A 25116-nucleotide genomic window follows, 5' to 3' on the forward strand; every position below is an offset into this window, starting at 1 on the left:
TAGCCTGAAAAAGAGAAGACTGCGGAAGAAATGTGATTTGCAGTTTAAAGATCCACTAAAGAATGCCGTCCGATAATAGATATCTGAACTATATACTGCTGAATCAGTTCACATTTCTTGTTACAACAGTCACTGAATTGCTTACATTACTAACCAAATAAAAGGAAAGAAGGTCAATGTATGTATCGGTGTGTTTCCCCGTTAAGGAAAGAATACGACCAGCAATGCAAGCTATATTATTACTACAATGTTGACCGATCACTTGTAAATTTTACTTACTGAGAAACCAAAGGAGCAGTGATTGACCGTTTCATCAGTACTGGGAGTGATAAGAGCTCGCTCAGTTGTACAGCTGTTTCATCTGTTGCTGACTGTGCTGATGGGTCCACAGGGAAGGTGTAGGATCTTGGTATCACATGATGCAGAAGATGGGAAACTGGAAGTTCTGCTGTGTTAGAGCATAGGTAAAAACAATGATTACTGTTTCTAAAGCACTTTCAAAACAAAATGCTATACAGCAAATAAAAATGAGAGGCAACAATTACGGCCAGTGAGCCCATTTCAAATTTCAAGGAAGTGTGGTGGGTGACAGTCACGGAGCGTTGGGGGGGGGGGACATGGCAAAACACAAAAATAGAGAGTGTGTGGTCAGGGCTGTTCCACGTTTCCCAAGATAACCTCATGATTGGAAGTCACCCATGTCCTGCTGGTCCTGAATGTGGAGATCGAACAATACTGATCTCCCTGACACACAATGCTGTTGCTGTTTAATAACAGGGAGCATTCCTTCCTCCAGTGCAATATGTGGTGTCCACACTTTCTCTTGTACACAGCACACACTCACTTCACATATGCCCAGCGACATATACATGCCTTCCTCTCTCATCACACAGGATCACAAGTACATCTCCCCTCCCCCCCCACTCTGCCCAAATATATCCGTTTCAATCACACACACCATACACATTCAGAAAAGCCTCTCAATTGGCGAAGGAAGTGCCTGCCATTAAAAATAATAATCGAAAACAGGGTGAACAAAAATATAGGGAGCTGGGCATGTTTAGCCTGGAGAAGAGGAGGTTAAGGGGTGATATGATAGCCATGTTCAAATATATAAAAGGATGTCACATAGAGGAGGGAGAAAGGTTGTTTTCTGCTGCTCCAGAGAAGCGGACACGGAGCAATGGATCCAAACTACAAGAAAGAAGATTCCACCTAAACATTAGGAAGAACTTCCTGACAGTAAGAGCTGTTCGACAGTGGAATTTGCTGCCAAGGAATGTGGTGGAGTCTCCTTCTTTGGAGGTCTTTAAGCAGAGGCTTGACAACCATATGTCAGGAGTGCTCTGATGGTGTTTCCTGCTTGGCAGGGGGTTAGACTCGATGGCCCTTGTGGTCTCTTCCAACTCTAGGATTCTATGATTCTATGATGTTCCAAAAGAAAAGTGAGAGGGGCGTTCTAATATCCGGAGGCACGGCATTTCAGAGGTAATTAATAATGAGGAAAGGGTACAAGTGAATGCAATTTAGAGTTTAACCAAATGAGGTCTACAGAATCCTGCACAAACTTGTGCCGCAACACTGTTGCAGTCTGGTACTTATTTGTACCTGTGAGAATCCGCGAAGGATTGACACAATCTCTATGTGCCTTAATGATACCAAGTGTGCAACGTCAGCATGATGGCACAATAAAAAAGCTTTCTGTCTAGAAGAACAGGTATAGGGCAGTATATAAATTCAATAAATAAATAAATAATAATGATTAGGTGGTGGCCTGCTGGGTGGATCCCCATCATGGAATTGACATCCTCAAGAGACCCCAACCTACGTGGCTGGATCATTTAAATGTGACCCAAGCTGACTGCGGGAAAGAGACTCCCCAGAAATGTTTTTAGTGAATGACGCTCTAGACTACAAAATTCTACAAGCACTACTCTCCTTGAGGGATAATGGCATATCAAGTGATTCCATTCTCTTAATGCACCTCATGTTAGGAGTACTCACACATCAAATCGTAGCTGTCCTGGTATTTTTCAAGGCAATACTGATCAGATAAGGCTTTCACGTAATCTTCCTCTTTCTTCCACTTGGCAATAGCGGTGCTTACGCCTTCTGATCTTTCAGATGTGCTGACTTCAGAGAGAGAAATCTGCTGAGTCATAAGAACCAATTCGGTCGATTTTTCAGGATCCTCTACCTGATGAAAAAAAGTGGAATGGATATTGGAGAAAAGGAGGCTCATTTTTGATCCAGAAGGCTTTGCACTCTTGCTTAAGTACACTTATCGTTGCATCTTGGGTTTTCCTGAACCTTCAAGATTCTTGTCATTTAAGCAGACCTCCATAGTGTTGTTGCTTGTAATACGTATGTTAAAGGATATATGAGAAAATGGGCTAGAGTTCTCCTCATCTTAAGCTTAATTTTTTCTCTCTGCCCTTTTCACTTTGATTTTAGCTAAGCGATCTGTCAAGTCGGTATCAGAATTTTTGCAAATTCCTAAAGTCAGAGGGCCCTGGGAGAATAAAACAGGGTTCAGATAAGGAATTCAGAGGGCACTTAGCTAATCAGCAAGTAAAGACAATAATACTTTCTGGTAATATTTTCTGTTTAGGATATAAATGAGTGAAGATAGGGAATAACATTGGGGAGAATTAAAGTAATTCATATTTGGGAGAATTAAAATAATTCAAAGGAACATCGTGCCCACTACTTCAGTAATTTTACTTGAGCGTCACAATGAGATTCATCTACTTAAGATTAGGGGGCTAGTAATTTGAAACTTAAGTTGCTGTTTCCTCACCTGTACATCCTGAGAAGGCGCTGTGGAGAGATCTTTGGCATCATCCATTATGATTGCTATAGTAACCAAAAAAGAGGGGACTTGTTACTGGAAGGAACTGAGAAACTTGACAAATATTGTCTAGCCTTAAGGAATATAAAAGCAGTGTGAAATGTACAGAGCCTCACAAGAAACACAAGCATTTCAAATACATGATTTAGTCTCCCACTCATGTTACCCAGCACCAATATAGTAATAATAAAAAACTATCAGGCTTTTCTTCTGTTTCATAATAGAATTTTGTCTGTTAATGGCGATGGTCTCTTGCATTTATGTGGATCTAGGTTTCCTTTGTAGAGAAAGCAGTGTTTAGGAAACAGTTAATTCATTTCTGTTTTAAGTGCCCATTAAAATATAGTTAAAATAAAGTTTTTATTCAGTACAGTTGTACCTTGGTTGTCGAACGCCTTGCAACTCAAACATTTTGGCGCCCAAACGCCATAATCCCGGAAGTGAGTGTTCTGGTTTGCAAACATTCTTCGGAACCCAAACGTCCGACACAGCTTCCGATCGAATACAGGAAGCTCCTGCAGCCAATCGGAAGCTGTGCCTTGGTTTTCAAACATTTTCGGATATCAAACAAACTTCAGGAATTGATTCCATTTGAAAACCAAGGTACGACTATATAACCTGACCACAAACCCACTAAGGCACCTGCCCAGATGTAAGCTCACTGACTTCCACTGAAGACAAAGGATCCTAACTGGTTCGTCTCGGTCGGAGTAGACTTCTATTTTAGGGCTCTTAATAATGGAGGGGAGGGAGGAAGTCTACAAAGTAATTTGTTCACTGATTGCCACTCACCCCCCTGTTCTTCTAGGCTTCTTTGTGGCTTTTCATCCAGGTTATCGCTCAACACACAACCAGAAGGCATCGACTCTTGTCCTGCATCATGCTCTTTGATTGTAGGGAACTCTCCGTTATACAGGAATGTCTGAACTGTAGAGTCAGATGCGGGGCCAGAGACGGCTTTAAGATGAGGTATCGGATCGCTGAAAGTTGAAGGAGTCCACTCTCCTATTTGAATACTCGACTGCGAGGCATGGCCAAAGACACTCCATCGAGGCACAGAAAACTCCGAATCAGACACCATGCCTCCAATTTTAATGTGCGACTGAGAGGCGTGGCCGTGAATATTCCAGCGAGGTCGAGAGGACACAACATCAGACGTATTTTCCCCAACTCTGATATTAGCATCCGACGAGTGGCCATGGATGTTCCAGCGAGGTCTAGCCTGCTCTATATTTGATACATACTCGCCAATCTTAATATTGGCATCTGAAGCATGGCCATGGATATTCCACCTTGGCCTTGATGGCTCAAACTCAGAGGCATATTCACCAATCTGAATATGAGCTGCAGAGACATGCCCATGGATATTCCAGCGTGGGCGGCTAGCTTCGATTTCGGAAGCATACTGTCCAATTTTGATGTGTGCATCCGAGGAGTGGCCATGAGGGTTTGAATGCGGGTGGGAGAGTTCAGCGTCAGGTACGTATTCCCCAATTTTAATATTTGCATCAGACGCATGGCCGTGAACGTTCCAGCGAGGTACCCTGTCCTCAACATCAAAGACGTTTTCTCCAGCTGCAACATGGCTGTGCGAGACTGAAGGCCTGAGAACAGTATTAAAGTCATACCCATCGTATTCGGAGACTTGGGTACCAGTTTCCCCTTCTGCCGCACCTTTCGGTGCAGAACTTTCATCTGTCTGACCGTGCAAGGAAAGATCTGAACTGATATTCTGCAGGGCTTCATCCAACAAGTTGGTCTCTTGGGCACTGGGGACAACAAATGTTTCTTCCTGAGGCTTTGGTAAAAAATCTTCAAAATCCAGACCAAGTTCAGATACACTCTTTGGTAGAGTAGCTGCTTGCTCCGTATGGAGTACCTGAGATGCAGTTTCTGTTTCTTCGGACTCTGAATAGTCATTAGACTGTATATTTGTTGCCTGCAGTAAGCCTGGGGATATCACTAGTTGAGATTCTGGGTCTCTACCGATGTCCACACCATCAGGACACTCAGGCTCTGCAGAAGTTAACTGAAATGGAAGAAAGAAAGAAAATTAATTACCGTATTTTTCGCCCCATAGGACGCACCGCCCTATAGGACGCACCTAGTTTTTTTGGGGGGGGAAATAAAGAAAAAAAATTATTTCACCCCCAGGCGCGCGCTTCCCCCGACCCCAGCCCCCAGAACAGCCTGCTATTCGCAAGCCTGGGAGCCGCACCGGTCTCCCCAGGCTTGCGGAGAGCTGCGCAAAGCCCGGGCACGCTCTTCAGCGCCGAGCTCCCGAGGGTTGCGAAGCCCGGGAGCACAGGCAGCTCTGCACAACCCTCTGGAGCCCGGCGTGGCTGGGCGCCGGGCTCCCAAGGGTTGTGCAGAGCTGCGCGGAGCCCGGGAGCGCAGGCAGCTCTGCGCAACCTTCCGGAGCCCGGCGCAGCTTCGCGCTGGGCTCCCGAGGGTTGCGCAGAGCTTCCTTAAGCCTGGAGAGCGAGAGGGGTCGGTGCACACCGACCCATCTCACTCTCCAGGCTTCAGCGAAAGCCTGTATTCGCCCCATAGGACGCACACACATTTCCCCTTCATTTTTGGAGGGGGAAAAGTGCGTCCTATAGGGCAAAAAATACGGTACTAGAACAGATATGCAATTCACTTATACAGCTGGGATATCTTCACCTTAATTGTTTCATCCATAGTTTCTGAAACTACCATTTTATAGTTTTTTATCACTGTTTATTTTTTAACCGGTTTAGGGTTATCATCTTCACCAAACTTTTCAAATGCTCCACTAGCTACTTCAATCACTAAGGAAACAGTTGATAGACAACTCTAGATGAATGAATAGACTAATGTGGTATCAGAAAGCTTTCTACATTTTTTTTAATTGCACAATCCATAACCCAACAGTGTAACGCTTGCTCAAGAAAAAGAAGATAGGCATAGAGAACAAATGGCAGGCTATTCTATATCTACTATTCACACTAACATGCAATATTGCCCCAAAAGCTCCCAATTTAAAACCAGAATAACAGGCCACTTTATAAACCCCTCTCCTTACAGGTGTGACGGCAGTTCTACTGGGCTCTAAAACAGGCACCCCCAAACTCGGCCCTCCATGTTTTGGGACTACAATTCTCATCATCCCTTACCACTGGTCCTGTTAGCTAGAGATGATGGGAGTTGTAGTCCCAAAACATCTGGAGGGCCGAGTTTGGGGGTGCCTGCTTTAAAATGTGGGTCCTACTGTGCACACTGTGACATGCAGACAATCTTACAAAGCACAGATCACAAAAAAGGAGGAAAGCAAAAAGAAAGGGAAGTTCTAGCAGTGCCCAGAAATGACTAAACAGTGATCAAAACATTAATAATTTATTAATATAGACACATAGTACAAAATGCCAGAAGAACAGGGGGTGGCGAACCAGCAGTTTGAGGTGTTGCTGGACTACAACTCCCATCATCCCTCACCACTGGCTATGCAGGATGTTGCTGATGAGAATTGGAGCCCAACAACATCTGGAGGGTCACATTAGCCACTTTTACTATAAAATACTATGTTTTACTCAGCCAAATCTTAAAGGAACAACTCTACCTTTTACTCTAACCCAAAAGATTTGTACCCTTGAGTGGATTTACTTTTGGTACCCCTGGAAATATTAAGAGCCATGAAGAAAAGTGGAAAATAGACGAAGGATATATGCAGACAATAGTCCCATACAGCTGGAGTTGGAAGGAAACAGGATTAAAGCTTGAGGAATAAATCTCAAAGAGTACGGGAGATAAAATAACTCTTTACTGAAAGACCCAGAAATAGTGGAAAAAAAGTTACAGACTTAAAAACTGTTTTTGAGATAATACCGCAGATGTCTCAAAAACGTTAATAATGGAATACAAGTAAAACCATTTTATGAGAGCAATTTATATCAGCCTGTCTGAACAAAGAAAGAATTAAGAAAAGCATATATGAAAGAAATAGAGGAGTTAGAAAAGAAACATTAAGAAAGAAAACAAGATTAAAATATGACATTTTTTAAAAAAATAATAAAAAATAATGGTAACAAATACAGAGAAGATAGCTGAAGAGTTTATTACATAATGTATTACTTTATTTAAATAATAAAACCTGAAAAAATGGGATACTTATGAATGAATGGATGAATGGGAAAGTAGTCCTTCCCACAGGTGAATCAAGAAGATGATGGTGTTTATGAAACAGGAGTTTTCTTAAAGGAACACCAACCTGAATGCTGGAATCTCTGACTGGCACAACTGCGGCAGAAGTCTGCTGACACCACCCTTCCCCAGTGTCTGCTTTCCTCCTATACTTTCCATCTGTAAGTTTCTCAAGCATGTCCTACACATCAAATGGAAAAGACCAAAGATTTATACATACCAATGCATACATAAATAACCCCTGTCAACATGCTTTCTAAAAAAAAGCAACAGCAGCAGCATTTCAGCTACCTCGGTACGCTTTTGATCTTCCATCAAAAATTTGAGACGGGCCATTTCCAATTTGTGCCTCTGAATTTTCCAAAGGGCTCTTCTCTCTCTACGGGCTGCCTCTTCGGAGAGTTTGCTGTAGTGGTCAATCAACTCTTGCCTAAGTGAAAAGAAAGGTAGAATAACTTCACCCTGTAGTATTACAGGATATATACCATGATAGAGCAGAGTACAACAGGAAGGTGTTTAGATTACTTAGGCTACCATCCCTCCAGAGTAAAAACGTAGCTCACAAGCTCAAGATTTAGTGAGCTAGCAAGTTGGATAATTTATCAATGCATCATATAACATGTTGAAGTTCCTAAGCAACCAATGCTCACTGAAAAATAAATAAATCTAAACCTAATTATAAATTTTGGGGACGCAGGTGGCGCTGTGGGTTAAACCACAGAGCCTAGAACTTGCCGATCAGAAGGTTGGCGGTTCGAATCCCTGCGACGGGGTGAGCTCCCGTTGCTCGGTCCCTGCTCCTGCCAACCTAGCAGTTCAAAAGCACGTCAAAGTGCAAGTAGATAAATAGGTACTGCTCCAGCGGAAAGGTAAATGGCATTTCTGTGTGCTGCTCTGGTTCGCCAGAAGTGGCTTAGTCATGCTGGCCACATGGAAGCTGTACGCTGGCTCCCTCGGCCAATAAAGCGAGATGAGCGCCGCAACCCCAGAGTCGGTCACGACTGAACCTAATGGTCAGGGGTCCCTTTACCTTTACCTATAAATTAAGCAGGTGAAAATTTGGGAGCTTTGTGTCTGTTGTGTTTTCAAATGATACACACACTTTGCTGTGCAGTCAGATATTTGTGCAAGCTTAATGCTGTTCTGTCACAGATCAAACACAAGAAAAGCATCTTAAAGCTGTATAGTTTTGGCTGTTCACTAAATACCAATGGCTATAACGTACTCAAAGTTATACCAATTTTCATTCACAACTAGCAGCACACAGGTGAGTCAATAACAGGGCTGAGTTTAGACTAGCAGGGCGGCAGCTCTCAGCTGACTTCTACATTGCTACTTATTGGGGTGAGGTTGGCATGGTGCAGGCACATCAGCAGAGCCGATAAAAGTGTATCTACACTCACAACCACCTTATTGCTCCAACTCCGATATGCAGCAGGTGGGCTGCCAAGAGAAAGACAATGCAAAGACTCCTGGTATGACATACACAGCAGCTAGGCTGCTGTTTGTAGTTTGTAGTTTATTAGCAAAACCTTCCATTCTGAAAGATGAGAAATTGGACTATCCATTTTCCAGCTTGGAAGCTGTTTTTGTAAACATACAACTGCTTGGTACAAAAATTTGTGCAATTTTAACAGCCTTCCTTCCTTCCACACTTTTACCTTGCCCTTTTCTCCAATTCCTCTTCCAAAGCCTTCAGTCTTCTTTCCCTCTCTCTCAGTTCCCGAGCATAACTGAAATCATCATCAGTCTCCTCCTGTTTCAGAGCACGTCGGCGCTACATAAACATTTAAGAAAGCTTTAGAAACCACATTCCAAAAGCACACATTGTGCTCTGCATATTTTTATCCAATCAAGTTCTATATAAAGATTCGCTGTCTCTTAACATTGCTAGCAGAAAATGCGTGTTGCAAATACCTCTTTATCTTTTTCAAATTGTTCTTTCAATTTCTGAAACTGCTCACGCTTCTTTGCATCCAGCACCATTTTCTCTGATATTTGTTGATCTGAAACATAAGTTTAAGATGCAGCAATATTAAAAAGAAATAAAGAAAACAGTTGCTGAGAAAAACCAACTGGACTGCAAAGACACCTGTAACTTACCAGTAAAGGCTTTTAGAGCTTTGGTAGCTGTTTCTCGAGCGTGGAAAATTAGCTCCTGTTTTTCAATTTCCATGCGCAAGTCCTAGGAAGCAATTTCACAGGATTTAATGTGGTTTTCAAGAATAACTTGGTTCCGTTCAACTTTATTAATAGTCCACTAACCCTCAAACATTTGGATTTCATACAGTGGGGGAAAATAAATACAAAAATATGGAAAGGTCAATTTTCAGTACTATATATATATATATATATATATATATATATATATATATACACACACACACACAAAATACAGCACAAGATTAAAAAAACCCTAGCATCCATTATGTCAAAATTGCTTAGAAATCTTTATAGCTAGAACATAAATTACAACCAATTCGTTTATCTGATGGTTCAGGTCCTCTAAAGGCTCACAACCCAATCAATGGTGGGATGCAGAAGTATCATTTCTGCTATACAAACATACAATTAAAAATTGAGAAGCAGGTTCTCAAATGCATGTTTTGTTAAATGAAGGTTCTAGGTCATAAAAGATTGAAGACTACAGGTGTAAAAAGGCTGTATGCCATTCTGAGAAGGGTGTGATCAAAGAACAAACAAGTCTGGTTCTGTCACCTCTATTAAAAAATACACAACTCTTTACTGACACACAGAGACATACAAGATTTGCATATGGAGTGCCATTAAGTCTTCCTTCCAAAACAGCTGACGGGAGAACATTGAAGTGAATAAATATAAAGGGTTTCCTATATTTGGGGACAAAACAAAAACCCAAAACATGTATTCAGGTATGCAATTTCATGAAGGAAGAATAAGTTATCAGGCAAACAACCTAAAGAAACTATCTTACCGTATTTTTCGCCCCATAGGACGCACTTTTCCCCCTCCAAAAATGAAGGGGAAATCTGTGTGCGTCGTATGGGGCGAATGCAGGCTTTCGCTGAAGCTTGGAGAGCGAGAGGCATCGGTGCGCACCGACCCCTCTCGCTCTCCAGGCTTCAGAAGCTATCAGCAAGCCTGGGGAGCCCGCAGGAGTTCCCGCAGGGCTCCCTAGGCTGCGGATAGCAGCCTGCTGCCCGGAGTGCGCTGAAGCAGAGCGCCCCGCGCTTCGGGCAGATATCCGCAGCCTGGGGAGCCCCCGGGAGTTGCCCTCCGGAGGGCGCCCCGTGCTTCGCGCAGGTGTCCGCAAGCCTTGTGAGCCCGGCGGGAGTTGCTGTGGGCTCGCAAGGCTTGTGGGTAGCAGCCCTGCGGCGAGGGGGGGAAATAAATTTTTTTTAATTCATTGCCCCCCCCAAAAAGGAAGTGCGTCCTATGGGCCAGTGCATCCTATAGGGCGAAAAATACGGTACCTTTAAATGGGGTGGGGGTCCTTAACTGAAACAATTCCAGTACTGTAATTTGATGGGTAAAATAAAGCTTGGCTTTTCATTTGTCTGGGCCTAAGATCTGCTGCACCAGTAGCACCCTAATGCCAAGGCAGCATGCTTTCTCACTTGTCCCAGTGAAATTAATGAAACTTATTTTCAACACACATGCGCAAGGGCCACACTGTTGTTTTCGATGCAGCATACAAAGGCAGAGTCCATGTTCTGGGCAATGGCACTTTCCCGATACAAAAAAAGATTTATTTGGTTGAGTCAGTTTACCTTTTCCTCCTTGCTGATGGTACTATAGCGCGCAATTCTTTCCATTCGGCCCATGTACACTGCACAATCTCTCTCAATCTCTCTCAATTCGTCGAGGGAGAAGATGACAGAAATCCGAGGAACGGGGATGTCGGACCAGCAGATGTAGTGCTGCAAAAGAGTGGCAGTAAACAGCTGAAGAATGCAATCCAAGCTTTTGTGCACTTTAGAACTGCAAACCTATTGCTAGGGTCTCGTTCAGTCTTAAGTCTGTTGTGGACTGGGGGTGGGAATCCTCACGACCTGGGCCTGAACAAATGCGGCCCCCCAGGCCTCCCTAAATGGCCCTCAGGGATCTCCTCAGGCCGCACCCCACCCTGTCCAGGCTACACTCTCTCCTCTAGTTCTGCTGCCTGACCACAGAGATGTACTGTATGTGTAGAAATGAATGTGCGGCTGGCCCTAGTCAAATATAAGAGTAACATCACTTGTTCCATGTGCCACTGGCATGGGTTCCCTGGAAGGGATTGTGGCCTTTGGACTTAAGAGAGTTCCCCACCCTTGTGACAGTATTTATAATATTATTCCATTAACTGCTGTGCTGTGGTGACTACAGTGGATGCTTGGATTGCGAACGTGATCTGTGCGGGATGCACGTTTGCAACCCACAGCATCCGCAACCCGCAGCGATTTAGCGCTTCTGCGCATGCGCGACCGCCGAAACACGGAAGTAACCCGTTCCGGTACTTCCGGGTTTTGGCAGTCCACAACCCAAAAAAACGCAACCTGAAGCGTCTGTAACCCGAGGTATGACTGTATAGTGAACGTTTCTGGTGTTCTTTGTGGAACATTTTGTCGTGAACACCTCCATGGGATATGCTTTGTCGTTTCGTTCAGATTGTTTCATTGTGAAAGGTTCGTCCGGTTAGGTTAGATCAAACATTATGCAGCCAATTATGAAGTGAGAATTTTTAGCTTACGTTCCACGATAACGTGATACGGAAGACAAGCAACATATTCATGATATGACAGAGCACAAGCACAGAATTATTTGTAGTAAAAAAAAATCAAATCATAATTAAGCCTATGAAGAGATGCTCTACTTGGAAGTCTATCTTTGCATGAAAAATGAGGGGGAAGCAAAGAATTCAGCTTTTTATTTAAATTAGCTGTCATTTAGTCTTCAATTTAAGACATTATAAACTAAAAGATTCCAGTAAATTGGGGGAGGGGGGTGTAATTGGGTTGTTGTTTTTATTTTGATTATATATATTGCGGTTTTTATGTTGATCTTTTCTGTGGACCGCCCTGAGACCTCCTGGTATAGGGCGGTATATAAATTCAATAAAAAATAATAGCTTAATCTTGGCCAATAACAAAATAATCTCAGTAGATAGGTCCTATAATACATTTGGATGGGGCAGTGGCTTACAGTCCAGGAGCGAGGAATTTCTATGTAAGAAGTTAACCCAAAATATGGACGTGGTGCATGAATGTCATCATTAGGGGAGGTGCTCTCAGCTAATCCGAGAGACTGCAAGGGGAATCATAGTCTCTTCAGCTAAAACTGACTTTCCAAGGGTATATGACTTCAAATGTACTTGAAAACAATGCTTACTCCATGATTTTAAAGAGCAACGGGTACTTACCCTGGGACAACACAACTTGAGCAAGTTTATGGTTTTCCCACAAATGTAGACATCATTAGCAATATGTTTCAAAAACACAGGCACGCAGTCTTCTACTTCCTTGGAAATTAAAACGTACCCATGGGTCCAGTAGTGTTTGTCTAGAGATCCAAAAGGACAGAGAGGTCAGAAAGTGAGGCATATAAAGAGTATTTTGGTGTATTAAGTTTTTAATGCAATAAAAGTGCAACTATTATCTATTTGTTGAACAGAACCCAATGATTTACTTTGCAATCACTCTATTTCATTTCAAGCAAAATCCACAACTTCATCCAGATGATACACCTTGTGACTGGCATCAGGAATATGGTAACACTAGTGTCACTGATGTCTACTGGCTAGTGATATTGTTAGCTGTATAACCTCTGCATGAGAATACAGTGGTAGCTTGGTTTAAGAACAGCTTAATTTATGAACAACTTGGATTAAGAACGCTGCAAACCCGGAAGTAGGTGTTTTGGTTTGTGAACTTTGCCTTGGAAGCAGAACATGTTCCACTTCCTGTTGAGTGTGTTCCATTTGTAAATTGAATCCCCTGCTTGGTTTAAGAATGCTTTACTTTAAGAACGGACTTCCGGAACAGGTTAAGTTCGTAAACCAAGGTACCACTGTATTTACTTAGCACTCGTTCTAAAAAGGTTTTCTTTGTTTCTCTTTGTTCTTAAGTCCACAAGCCAAGTCCACAAAACAAGAGTGCATGTGGTGAAAAGGGAAATAGGCACAATATACATACATGTTTTGAACAACACACACAGAAACAGCTAAATTCACAAAGAAAAGAAAACAAACATGGTGACACGTGTAAAAGAAAGTTAATGCCATCTCCCAGGGAAACGGTAATGGAATAAATCAACCATAACTTTTCCAGTTGTCCGGCATAGGCCCTTAAGTCACCAGCCAGAGGAGAAAGCAAGGGAGCCACAGTGATCATGCCTGGATTCAAGGAAGGCAGGAAGTGAGCTAGAGAATCACTGGAGATGCCAGCTTCCAAAGCTTTCATTCCTGCCATTCCCTGCTAGCCAAAGGGTAACTTCAAAAGAAAACAATTCATTTGTAACATACCTCTAAAGCCAAGATAATCCTCATTCACCTGAATCATGAATTCGCCATAAACATCTCTGAATACACCGCTATAAACCCAATCATGTATAAACCTAAAGGCAAAAGGTTGAATGTTGAAAAAGGTGTTTTATAAAAAGGTAAAGGACCCCTGACAGTTAAGGACAGTCGCAAATGACTCTGGGGTTGCAGTGCTCATCTCGCTTTACGGGTTGAGGGAGCCGACGTTTGTCCGCAGACAGTTTTTCCGGTCTTGTGGCCAACAAGACTAAGCCGCTTCTGGTGAAAACAGCAGTACACGGAAACGCTGTTTACCTTCCGGCCAGAGCGGTACTTATTTATCTACTTGCACTTTGACGTGCTTTCAAACTGCTAGGTGGGCAGGAGCTGGGACAGAGCAACGGGAGCTCACCCCATCGTGGGGATTTGAACCGCCAACCTTCCGATCGGCAAGCCCTTGGCTCAGTGGTTTAGACCACAGCACCAGCCGCATCCCTGTATTTTATAAACACCCTCTTAAATAAGGGCATGCTGTCCAAACAGAAAATAGATCTGATAAAAATACTACCACTAAAATAACTATTCAGGTTAGATAGCAACTGTAAAGACCTATGGCTCAGGTTCAAAACTGTCCCCGAAGAAGATACCTGAATGCTATAACAGCTCAGTTTTTCACTGGTACTAAAAGAGATAGATTAACTATCATATCAAGAAGAGTCTCATATTAATTGGGATTTCTGCTTTGATACTTGAGTTTCCAGAAGGGTCTCTCAGTGTCTTGATCGTTGTATAAGCATTTAAATAATAATAATATGCCACTCTGAAATACACAGAGAATTATTTTAATGTGCAGAAAGAAAAAACTTTAAAAAGTCCCAGAACTTATTTCAGTAAGCATAGACCATTTTAAGATTTTTGCTACAATCCTATACCCACTGACCAAGGAGTAAGGTCAACTGAAATCAATAGGACCTGAGAATATGCAAATAGGAGTGAATTGCTAGCTTTATTTCAGTACACTAAAATAAGGCTACCACCATTCAGAAATTCCAGCTCCTTTTAAGAACTCACAGGAATGCCATCTATAGGAAATGCATTAGATCATCTTTGTAACAGCAGTTCCACAGTGCACAATTTTAAACTGAAATACTTACCGTGTATATGGTTCACAGCTTGTTTTTAGTAGGGAGAGAAGAACTGGGTAATGTTCATTGCTGCAGTTATTAAGAGCTTCTTGGTATAGATAGGAAAGTAGTTTCACACCCTGAAATAAATGCATAAACCACTCTTTGAAAGGAAAACCATAAACACATATAGGGACTTCTGATAAGGCTCAGCTTCATCTGATAGTTTTATTGCATTGGCAGGACTCAGCTGGAAGTGCTGGTTTGGCTGGAAAAAACCTTAAAGCCTTTTGTTGACTTCTGCAGATACCTTTCTATTAATGCTGAATTAAAGCAGAAGTGTGCTCCTCCTAACTATATTTCTTTTAAAACCAATACATTCCGGCACATCTATACAATCTGACATGTGTTTTTTTTTTTAAATACCGATGAGCAGACACATTACAAGCTGATTCAGTGGTGGAAATCACTTTTCTTAGAAATGGAAGCATACAGAATGGAAACAGCACCCAAAGCGGTCTGAGATTGCTTGCTTACGTTTGAATCACACCTAGTCGTTTCATGCTTAAAAATGCACACCACTCGGTTGGCTGCAACTGCAAAAAGAAGCGGAATCATACTCACTGTTGGAAATGAAGCAGCAGCAGCAGTTCCCTGCGCAGTCACTCCTATGCCGCAGAGTTCAGCTATATACCTTCACAAAACACAACAGCAGCAAATTACACTTGCGTGGTACCTTTAAGAGCACGGGGTGGGAGGAAGACCTGTGGGCCCCCAGATTACAATTTCCATCACTCCTGGCTATTGGCCATGCTAGTTGGAGCTGATAGGAGGTGGAATCTAAGACCCAGAGAACCACAGCTTTCCGTTTAAGAGTCTAAGAACTGGTTTACTGGACCTTCCAGGCTAGAATTCCGTTTCCCCCAGTGGATAACTAAATGCTTCTGCGAAGTTCACAAACTATCTGTTTTTCAGTATTTGGCCCCTGCAGCTGGTGCTGAGATGTATAACAAGGTAAAAAGATAAAGGACCCCTAGATGGTTAAGTCCTGTCATAGGCAACTATGGGGTTGTGGCGCTCATCTCGCATTCAGGCCGAGGGAGCCGGCGTTTGTCCACAGACAGCTTTCCGGGTCATGTGGCCAGCATGACTAAACCACTTCTGGCACAACGAAACACCGTGACAGAAACCAGAGTGTACAGAAACGGCATTTACCTTCCTACCACAGTGGTACCTATTTATCTACTTGCGATGGCATGATTTTGAACTGCTTGGCTAGCAGGAGCTGGGACAGAGCAACGGGAGCTTACTCCATCGTAGGGATTCAAACCGCTGACCTTCTGATCAGCAAGCCCAAGAGGCTCAGTGGTTTAGACCACAGCGCCACCCACATCCCTACAGATGTATAGCAACTCTGTTGGTGAAGGTTCCATTTAGCTATCAAGCCTAACAACTGCCAATAGACCTACATACTTTTGCCTAATCCTTTTTTTAAAAGAGCTATGTAAGCAAGTAGGCAACACCATATCAACACTAACTCTTACCTCACCATCCAAACTGTTCTTAAAAACGTCTTCAATTTCAGCCTCACTGTCTAATTAATGGCCTTGTTTTCAACTCCATCAACTGACTGTTTTGGTTTGCGAATGTTCTTTGGAACCTGAACGTCTGTCGCAGCTTCTGATTGGCTGCAGGAGCATCCTGCAGCCAATTGGTAGCTGTGTCTTGCTTCCCGAACGTTTTGGAAGTTGAACGGACTTCCGGAACGGATTCCGTTCAACTTCCGAGGTACGACTGCGTACCAATGCTCCAAACTTGGGAAGCTGTTATGGCTACACTACAGCAACTTTATCGCTATTTTTATTCAAAAGTTATAATACAGTTATAATTGAATACATTTTTGATCAATATCTCAGCTTTCCAACACGTGTCAATTTGCCTAGTAAAATACACTTCTGGAACAGTATCCAGCTCTCCACATATATATGCAGTACCAGGAAATAAAGAAATAATCCAAGTTAAATGGCAAAAACAGCCCAAGTGTGAAAACTGGGGGGAGGGGTGAAAAGAGCAGGGAAATCAGCCAGCAATCCCATGAGCCTTTGCACCAACCACTGAGGCCTGTGGAGAGTTGGTATTTGAGAAAGGAGGCAATGAGGAAGACTGAGAACTACCAGTGCTGCCATTCATGCCAATCCGGTATGTCCTACTTACTGGTTATCAGGGGTTTAGAGGGTGTTTATAGGCTTTCCCCCCACTATATGCAATTTCACATATACAAGGGGTACCCGGGAACGAAAGCCCCATGTAAGTGGAGAGTTGCCTGTACAGAAACTGGAAACCCTGGTTCTAGTGCAAGTAATACAGGTTACTGAGGAAGGGAATAATATATATAAAGCGGTAGGGCATCTGCCTCGCATGCGAAAGGTCGTAGGTTCAATTCCCATCATCTCCAGGTAGAAAGAGGAAATCTTCTGCTGAAACCCTAGTGAGCCACTGCCAATCAGTGCAGACAATACTAAGCTGAGATGGACCAATGGCACGACTCGGTATAAGTAAGTTTCCTACGCCCCTATGGTTACTTAAAATGTCTCACCTAAGAACCCACCGTCTAAATTAACTGACTAAAAATATTATGCTACGACTATGCTGCATAAGCAGACAGTATAACAGTGAAGGAGACTGAGAACTGATCATTAGATTACAGACGATAGGAGAAGCAGTACAATGCTAGCTAATCTAGTCTGAAATTGTTTTACCAATGAGGACTAAACTACAGCAATGCTATCAGCAGATCAAAGGGCACGTCTCTCGATTCCTTTGTGGTTTGGATCAAGCATGGAAGATGTAAAGGCTTCCTTTCGGTTAACTTTTAATGCCATGGTATTACCTTAGCTGGCGTCCTAGTTTCCTGAAGAGGAAGCTGATGGTTAGAAGCGTCAGAGTGGAAGGAGTCGACAAAACACACGCTCGGTAGTACTGGAGGTATTTTCTCAGCCCGCTTGTAAATGCCTGACAGGAGAGAAGTGAAAAGAAGATTTGCTATGGAAATTGTTTGCGCACGGCATACATTCGGTGTATGCCTTATAGGAAAGTGGCAACTGGGTGTACTATTCTTGTTGAGCCTCCTTCAGATGCTTAGGATCTGTGCAAGCCCAATTTACACCCTATGAGCAGACGCTTGTTTTAAACTATTTTTTCTAACTTTTTTTTCACTTGCATTGTATGGCTTTTATCTTTTTAATGCTGTAAACCGCTTTGATATTTTTAATGATTTTGTGTGGTAAATAAATATTTACATAAATATTTATATAAATAAACCAAGCCTTATGAGGAGCTGGGAATGTTTAGCCTGCAAAAGAGGAGATAAGACACTTTTGGCAAGACTTGACTTCCATTCTTTTCCTTTATAAATGAGACAGAATATGCTTTCATTCCACCCACAACACAAGAATCACTGTGGAGAGGATACTTGAATTGACAATGCACAAATAAACGTACAGCTTGTGTACTGCATATGAAACTTAATAAGAATGTACCACTGGACAAGTTACTGTTGTTATGTTGTTCTTGTATTTACATGGTTTAACTGATTCTTAGTTTTTCTTTGATCTCACATCATTCTTGATACTACTACTGAAATTAGTCAAATGCTGCAACCAAGTTTAAACTTCTGTAATTGTTTTTCAAATATATTTTAAAGACTTCCCATTTTGAAACAAATACGTGTTTTGGTTTATTCTTTATTTTTTCAGAGAAGTTATCTAACTCTGTATATTCAGTCAATTTTGGGATCCAATCTTGCATAGATGGAAGTTTGTCAGATTTCCAATTTGCAGCAATTATAACTCTTGCTCTGGTTTTCTATTAAAGGAGATTTTTTGCATTTTTTGCAATTCTAAATGGATGCCCTCCCAGAACACATTAATTTTCTTGCATTGTCACCACATATGGTAAAGAGTGCCTGGTTTTTCTCCACATCTCCAGCAATCGCCTGGGACACTTTTGTACATCTTTGTTGGAAGTTTCTGCAGCCACAGCAGGGCTGTAATTCTCCAGCAGTTTGACTTCACCCCTGGAGGCGGTGAATTATCTCTTGAGACAGACAGATGCCAACAACTGTCCACAAAACAACTTGGACTGATTGCCCTCACTGCTTGGATAAACACAGCATTTCTCATTACAGTGGTACCTCAGGTTAAGAACTTAATTCGTTCTGGAGGTCCGTTCTTAACCTGAAACTGTCCTTAACCTGAGGTACTACTTTAGCTAATGGGGCCTCCTGCTGCCGCCACCACCACGTGATTTCTGTTCTCATCTTGAAGCAAAGTTCTTAACCCGAGGTACTATTTCTGGGTTAGCGGAGTCTGTAACCTGAAGCGACTGTAACCTGAGGTACCACTGTACTTGTTCCTGTACACCTCTCCTCCTCCTCCTGTAGCCCCCTTTCATCAACTTCCCTCCCAGACGACCCGGTCCCAAACTCCAGCAATCCACTTTGGAAAATCTAACTAGATCTAACTAGTAATTCTTATTCACAACCCAGCCACCTAATCACTAAGGCCCAAGGCACACCACATTTATTTCCCTCCTCTACCATCACAAAGACTCAATGTAGTAAACCACTGTTGCTCCCAGTGGGTTGAAAGTGGATTTCAACAACTCCTGGACCCAATTTCAACTCCAAATTCATTGCACCAAACTGGCTTCTAGGCAGCTGTATAACAGCACATTTTGTTCAGAGTAGAGACTATACCTCTCCCCACTTCCACTCATAAAGCAGGCATGTCCAAAGTCCGTTTTGGGGGCATATTCTGGCCCACCGGTAGGTTTAATCTGGCCCCTGTGGCAGTTTAATTCCTGGGGTAAAATCCTAAAAAAAGCCACCATAATTTTTTGCTCCATAACACACACCTGACCATAAGACGCACCTAGTTTTTAGAGGAGGAAAGGGGGAAAGCCCTGTTTTTTTGAGGATCAGCTCAAAGTTGTTGAGCTTACTTTGCAAAGGGAAAAAAATCCTGTTTTTATGTGGTTCAACTCACAGTTCTGCAGCTTCTTTAGGAAAGGAAAGGGAGCCATTTCTACAGTTTCCAGACAGATAATTTAATCATCCAGTCACATGTCGATGGGGAAACAAACAGCCTCCGTCTGCAGAACATTAAAGAATGGAGGCCTGGGCAGGGGGGCAGGGCCAGAAAGGGAGCCAGTGATTGAGAGGAAAAAAGTGTTTTATGGAGTGAAAAATATGGTACTTCAACCCTAAAAAAACAACTTCAACCCTAAAAAGCTCAACAACTTCAATCCTAAAAAAAGGTTAACAACTTTGGTCGGCCCTTATGGCCCTTCACTTCATCAAATCTGGCACTCTTTGAAAAAAGTTTGGACATCACTGAAAGAGTTTGGGTACTCTCCCGAGATCCCTGGGTTCTACTGATAGAAAGGGGTGCTCTGTCCTTCTTTCCCCATTGCTTCTCCCAAAATTCTGCTCAGGAGTGTTGGGGACCCTACAGTACAGCTTGGGAAGTGAAGCTGTAGGATCCTAGCTGCTTTCATGAACAAGAGGGCGCAATTGGATCTAACCAACAGACATCAGATAAAGTCAGAAATATAGCAGGACATCAAGCTGGATTAGTGATAGCAAAACTGCCAGCATACTACCTGAAAAACAAGTCCTTTTCTGTACGAAGAGTCCAAAACTGGTTGGACAGAGAAGCGGCTCAGTCGTGTGTAATAAGTTCCATATTCAGCAACTTCTGACAGGAGACTGTTCATGCTTTCGGGTGACGTTCCAGATACATGTAGACCCTGCTTGGCCACAAACAGCACGGCTGCCTACAGGGTTGTAAAAAAGAGGAAGGCATCAATAAAAATGTACAGCACACAAAAATGATACACAAGTCCTCATCATCATAAATGAGAGCTACTAAATAGGTGCACTGTTTTTTAAAATCTTTTTTTGGGGGGTAAGCCTACTATGCAAAACCACTAAGCGATCATTAATCAGCAGATTCAATATCATTGCATAAGGTAAAAAAATTAAAATACACACATGGTAAAATTGTAAAGAAAATTAAATCCATAAAATGAAAATTCACATAGAAACCCTTATTTTCTAGGGAATAGTTCCCAAAACATTTATTTCTGCACAATGCAAATTGCATTTTATTGCCAGATCTACCATGCCTGGATTGTATGCTTGGGTCCTTTCTGGCAATTAATGTCAGTCTCTTTTTAATCTGGATGTACTGTTATTATTATATAGGTATTGGTTTTACTGCATATTTTGTACTATAAACCAGTTTGTGATTTGTATGTGTGTGTGTTTTTAATGAATACTCTTATGATGGATACAACCCGTATTAGTTTTTTCTGTCTACTTAGTAACTCTTCATAAGGATACGGGTATATAAGTGATACTTGCAGAGCATCTTAAGTCTTTTTTTCATATGCTTTGCAAAATTCAGTAACATGCATTCTCTCTGTGAAATTATGTATGTTACTATAATATTATTTCTGCTGACATAAAACACAAGTGTGCATGCTGGGTCTTAAAAGCAAAGGTTAGAGCTCCTCAGCAGCTATTTACATACTTCTGTATACCTGATTAAATGAGAATGAAGTAGATACCACCCCAATAAGGACATTCAAAACATCTTTAACAAGTTCTGATTCTTTTATTAAAACACGTTGTGGAAGCTGAAGTTTGGTACTGCTGAAAAACTGCAATTCCCCTTCTCGAAGTCTGCAAAATTTGTCAAAGGCTTCTCTGCCAGCTTCAGAAAGGTACGGCTCCTCTTTTTTCCCAGGAGGACTGTGTTTGGGGGGGAAAACAAATAACAATCAAATGTATAAAGTGCCACTCTGAAAAACTTAGGCCTGTAGAAGAGAGATATTCTGAATGGCTTTCATCCAACCCACCTAGGATTTTCATGGCCTCTATCAATTCAGATGTTACAGCAAAAAATGCTCATGCAATTCTAGGCTGCATCAACGGAAGTCTAGTCCAGATCTACTCTATTCTGCCTTGGCCAAACACCACCTGGGGTCCTGTGCAGCACAATTTAAGAAGGATATCAACAAGTCAGTGTGCAGAGGAAGGTGACCAAGGTGATAAAGGGTCTGGAAACTAAGCCTAAGAGGATCGGTTGATGGAGTTGGATACGTTTAGCCTGGATAACGGGAGACAGAGGAGATATGAGAGCCATCTTCAAATATATGAAGGGCCGTTACACGGAAGACGGAACAAGTTTGTTTTCTGCTGCTCGGTAGGTTGGAGAGACCCAAACCAATAGATTCAAAAGACAAGAAAGGAGAATCGTTAGGAAGAGTTTTCTGATGGGAAGAGCTGTTTGACAGTGAAACAGTCTCCCTCGAAAGGTGGTGGACTCTACATCCTTAAAGGTTTTTAAGCAGAGGTTGGACAGCTATCTCTCAGGGTTTCTTTAGCTGTGATTCCTGCACTGCAGGGGGTTGGACTAGATGACCCTCAGGGTCCCTTCCAACTCTACAGTTCTAAGATGATCTCCTTGAAGTCACAAGGAGGAAAGGAAAGCCTGGGATCCAAAGGCTCACTGCAGCTGATTTTCATAATGGTAGACCATGGTTCAGAATTACATGCAAAGTCTCCCAATTGTTAGGATCTAAGCCGATCCATGGGAATGCCTAGAGCACATTGCCAGATTCCCCTCAGTTAATAGTACAATGGATGCCACTCTAGAGATTCCCCTTCTGCCAAGCTCTGTAACTTTTTGGAAGATACAACAGGAAGGCCTCAGAAGCTTGGGTGTGTATGATGGCCTTTTGGATCCCAGTTTGTATTCAGCTGCCATTCTCAAGTCCCAGTTTTATTGGGAACGTTAGAGGGGTGGTATTCAACTAAGTTTTAATCAGAAAAGACACAGTGAAATTAATGTACACGTTAGGTCTATTCATTTTAATAGGTCTACACTGAGTAAAAACTTAGTTGAATTCCACCCTAGGCCTTGAATTTTGCTATTTCAAAAATAATTTTGGAAACTTGTTTCAAATTCACTGACAAATACTGACTTGATACTAATCACAGCAGCTTACAACAAAAACAGCTCAACATTCTGAATCTTAAAGACAAATACATACCATCCAATCCTTTCCCAACATCTCCGTTTACTAGGTCCATAGGTGAGCACTGCTTCCCAGAGATCAATATCTGGTGTGACACTGGGTTCTGACTGAGAGTCAGGGGTGAGATTGGATGCAGACTGGAATCCCTCATCTTCTGAAGGATCTATACTTTGGGGGACCTATAAAAACATGTACCCAGTCGATTATCTTTCAGCACAGTGATTTTCCATAATTGTGACCAAAAGAGTTAACTTCTTAGCCTGCCTCCCTAGTTCCTCAGATCGTTCCTGTTGCATCTCCTCATTAAAAATCATTCCTAGTACAGTGCTGCATATTCTATCTACACCCTGGTGGACCAAGATTAATAGGTTTTTATTTACTCTGAAATAAGTGTGGCAAAGCATGTATTGCCCAACTGCAAGGAGTAACTTGATAAATTAATTCTTACATTTGAGATGGTCTGTACTGCCTTTTTTACTAGGCAGAAGAACTAAAGGGCATAGCGAGAAACAATACTGACCATGAATGTGGGTTCAAATCCTTGTTTAGCCATACAATAAGACGTGGTTCCCCTGCCCCCTCTTTAAAATGAGAACACTAATGAGCTATCTTACAAAGCTGTTGCAATATACAGATCATGATCAGATCAGGATACATCATTTGGTAGGATTCAGGAGAGAAATACATGAAGCTTAAGTTTCCTTAAAACAAAAATACTGCCTTCTCCCTCCCCCTGCTCCTTAAATTTCAAAAGTTGTTTACAATGGTGTATACTGCTGTATACAAGATGTTGGAAGAAAAACAAGCAAAAAGGACAACAAAAGCCCTGCTGTACATATAAATCTGACACACAAGATGGGGGCTACAGATTGTACCACTTTGGATTTCAAAAATAATGTGATATGTGGAAACTACTATTTGCAAAGGAGCTGAATGGGTCAGAATGCTGCAAGTGCTCTCAGATCCACAAGCAAGAGAGAAAGGGAAACACCAGGTAGACAATAGAAGGAAGATGCAAGGAAATTATTAACAAAGAATTTTGCTCATGAGCGTCTAACTGAAAACAGCATTGATGAAGAAGATGCCACAATTTATTACAACTTGCATGCTCTAACAAATATCTATGCTAAATATAAATAAAATAAGGGTCACCCAAAATGTTCCATACCTTGATTGCAAATCCAGACAAATCTGCACTGTCAGGCACTGGTGGAAAATCCAACTTGATATCCATGTCATATGTACGACTGTGAATAAGAGCCCCAAAGAGCGAGACACGGGTTTCTCTCTCAAACTTGTCGCCAACCGAGCAGCTTTGTGAAAATAATTCCACAGTAGGAAGACCTGTGCCAGGTGCTGCCTCCATGATCTGCAGTGTCTTTTGAACTGTATCACTAAACTGATGTTCCTCATTTGCAATTAAAGCCTGCATATCAGCTTCAAACACACTAACATCATAATAATCGTAACCTTGGTATTTTACATTTCTTCCAACATATTTGTTGTTTGCAAAGTAGTCTTTCTTGGGTGGTAAGCACTGAGGTGGTCCAGTTCCTGCAAGCTGAACCAGAAGATCCAGAACAGAAGTAATTTCAGTAAATGGTAAACAGGTAGACCTTTCCAAATCATCTACAAGCTCCTCCAGCCGGTCAGCTTCCTTCCCCATTCCAGCAACTCTCAAGTTGAAAGATAGCATTAGAATTCTGTTTTTCACTGGAAGTCTAGAAACATTTGACTGTGCCTTCTGGGTCTCATCCACGAAAAGGGTAGAAAACAAAGCATTATACGCAATTTTCTTGAGGCTTTTACTGGATCCTTTTTTGCTGTTCTTTTCCCTGCCCAAATGGACCTTCTTTGACAAACCTGCTATGTGGGCCTCACACAAATCACCAAACAGCTTTGTAATACTCTCCATGGCAACAGCAGTTAACTGGATATCCTCTTGAAGTCAAGATCGTGTATAACCAGTACTAAGAATCTGCTGGGGATCCATTACGCTGCTTGGAAAAGCAAAAGGAGAATAATTAATGATCTTCAACCTACTGAAATAAAGTTTCAATTACTTTATTAATGCAACATCCTTACGAACTGTGCATTAAAGGTCTAGATCAGTGGTTCCCAATTAGCTAAGTACTGTGGGACCCCTGTTCTTCAAAAGCCAAGCCATGGACCGTCTACATTTCAAAATTTTGGTATCTCTACAGTATTTTTAATAATCGAATGGAGCCACGAACCCCCAACAACCATACCTATATCTATACCCCAATAACCATACCTACATTTATACGGGCACCTACATAGACAATCCATTTCAAAAGCAACGGTACCCAAATAAATTCTCATGAAAGAAATGGGTGGGGGAGAAGTTTGCCCTGCTTGCTCACGGTACCATTTTATTA

General features: G+C 42.1%; 1 protein-coding gene across 2 annotated transcripts in view; it reads right to left on the reverse strand.

The window, feature by feature from the left end:
- The window catches only part of TUBGCP6 (tubulin gamma complex component 6), a 33706-nt gene that overhangs the window by 7298 nt on the left and 1292 nt on the right, over positions 1-25116 (reverse strand). The window contains exons 2-20 of one of the 2 annotated variants that reach the window (XM_083574901.1): positions 23886-24717; positions 22733-22896; positions 21218-21428; positions 20276-20449; positions 17505-17626; positions 15239-15308; positions 14645-14754; positions 13494-13585; positions 12393-12532; positions 10765-10914; positions 9119-9200; positions 8933-9021; positions 8677-8792; positions 7307-7445; positions 7083-7196; positions 3644-4880; positions 2801-2856; positions 2005-2197; positions 280-448 (exon numbers count right to left, since the gene is read on the reverse strand). In XM_083574901.1, the coding sequence (XP_083431027.1) occupies positions 280-448; positions 2005-2197; positions 2801-2856; positions 3644-4880; positions 7083-7196; positions 7307-7445; positions 8677-8792; positions 8933-9021; positions 9119-9200; positions 10765-10914; positions 12393-12532; positions 13494-13585; positions 14645-14754; positions 15239-15308; positions 17505-17626; positions 20276-20449; positions 21218-21428; positions 22733-22896; positions 23886-24632 (4175 nt within the window). In that variant the 5' untranslated portion in view covers positions 24633-24717. The remainder of the gene's footprint in view (positions 1-279; positions 449-2004; positions 2198-2800; positions 2857-3643; positions 4881-7082; positions 7197-7306; positions 7446-8676; positions 8793-8932; positions 9022-9118; positions 9201-10764; positions 10915-12392; positions 12533-13493; positions 13586-14644; positions 14755-15238; positions 15309-17504; positions 17627-20275; positions 20450-21217; positions 21429-22732; positions 22897-23885; positions 24718-25116) is intronic. The other variant, XM_083574900.1, reaches the window with a different exon arrangement.

This window comes from Podarcis filfolensis, assembly GCF_964270895.1.
Source record: "Podarcis filfolensis genome assembly, chromosome: 10".
NCBI classification, from domain to species: Eukaryota; Metazoa; Chordata; class Lepidosauria; order Squamata; family Lacertidae; genus Podarcis; species Podarcis filfolensis.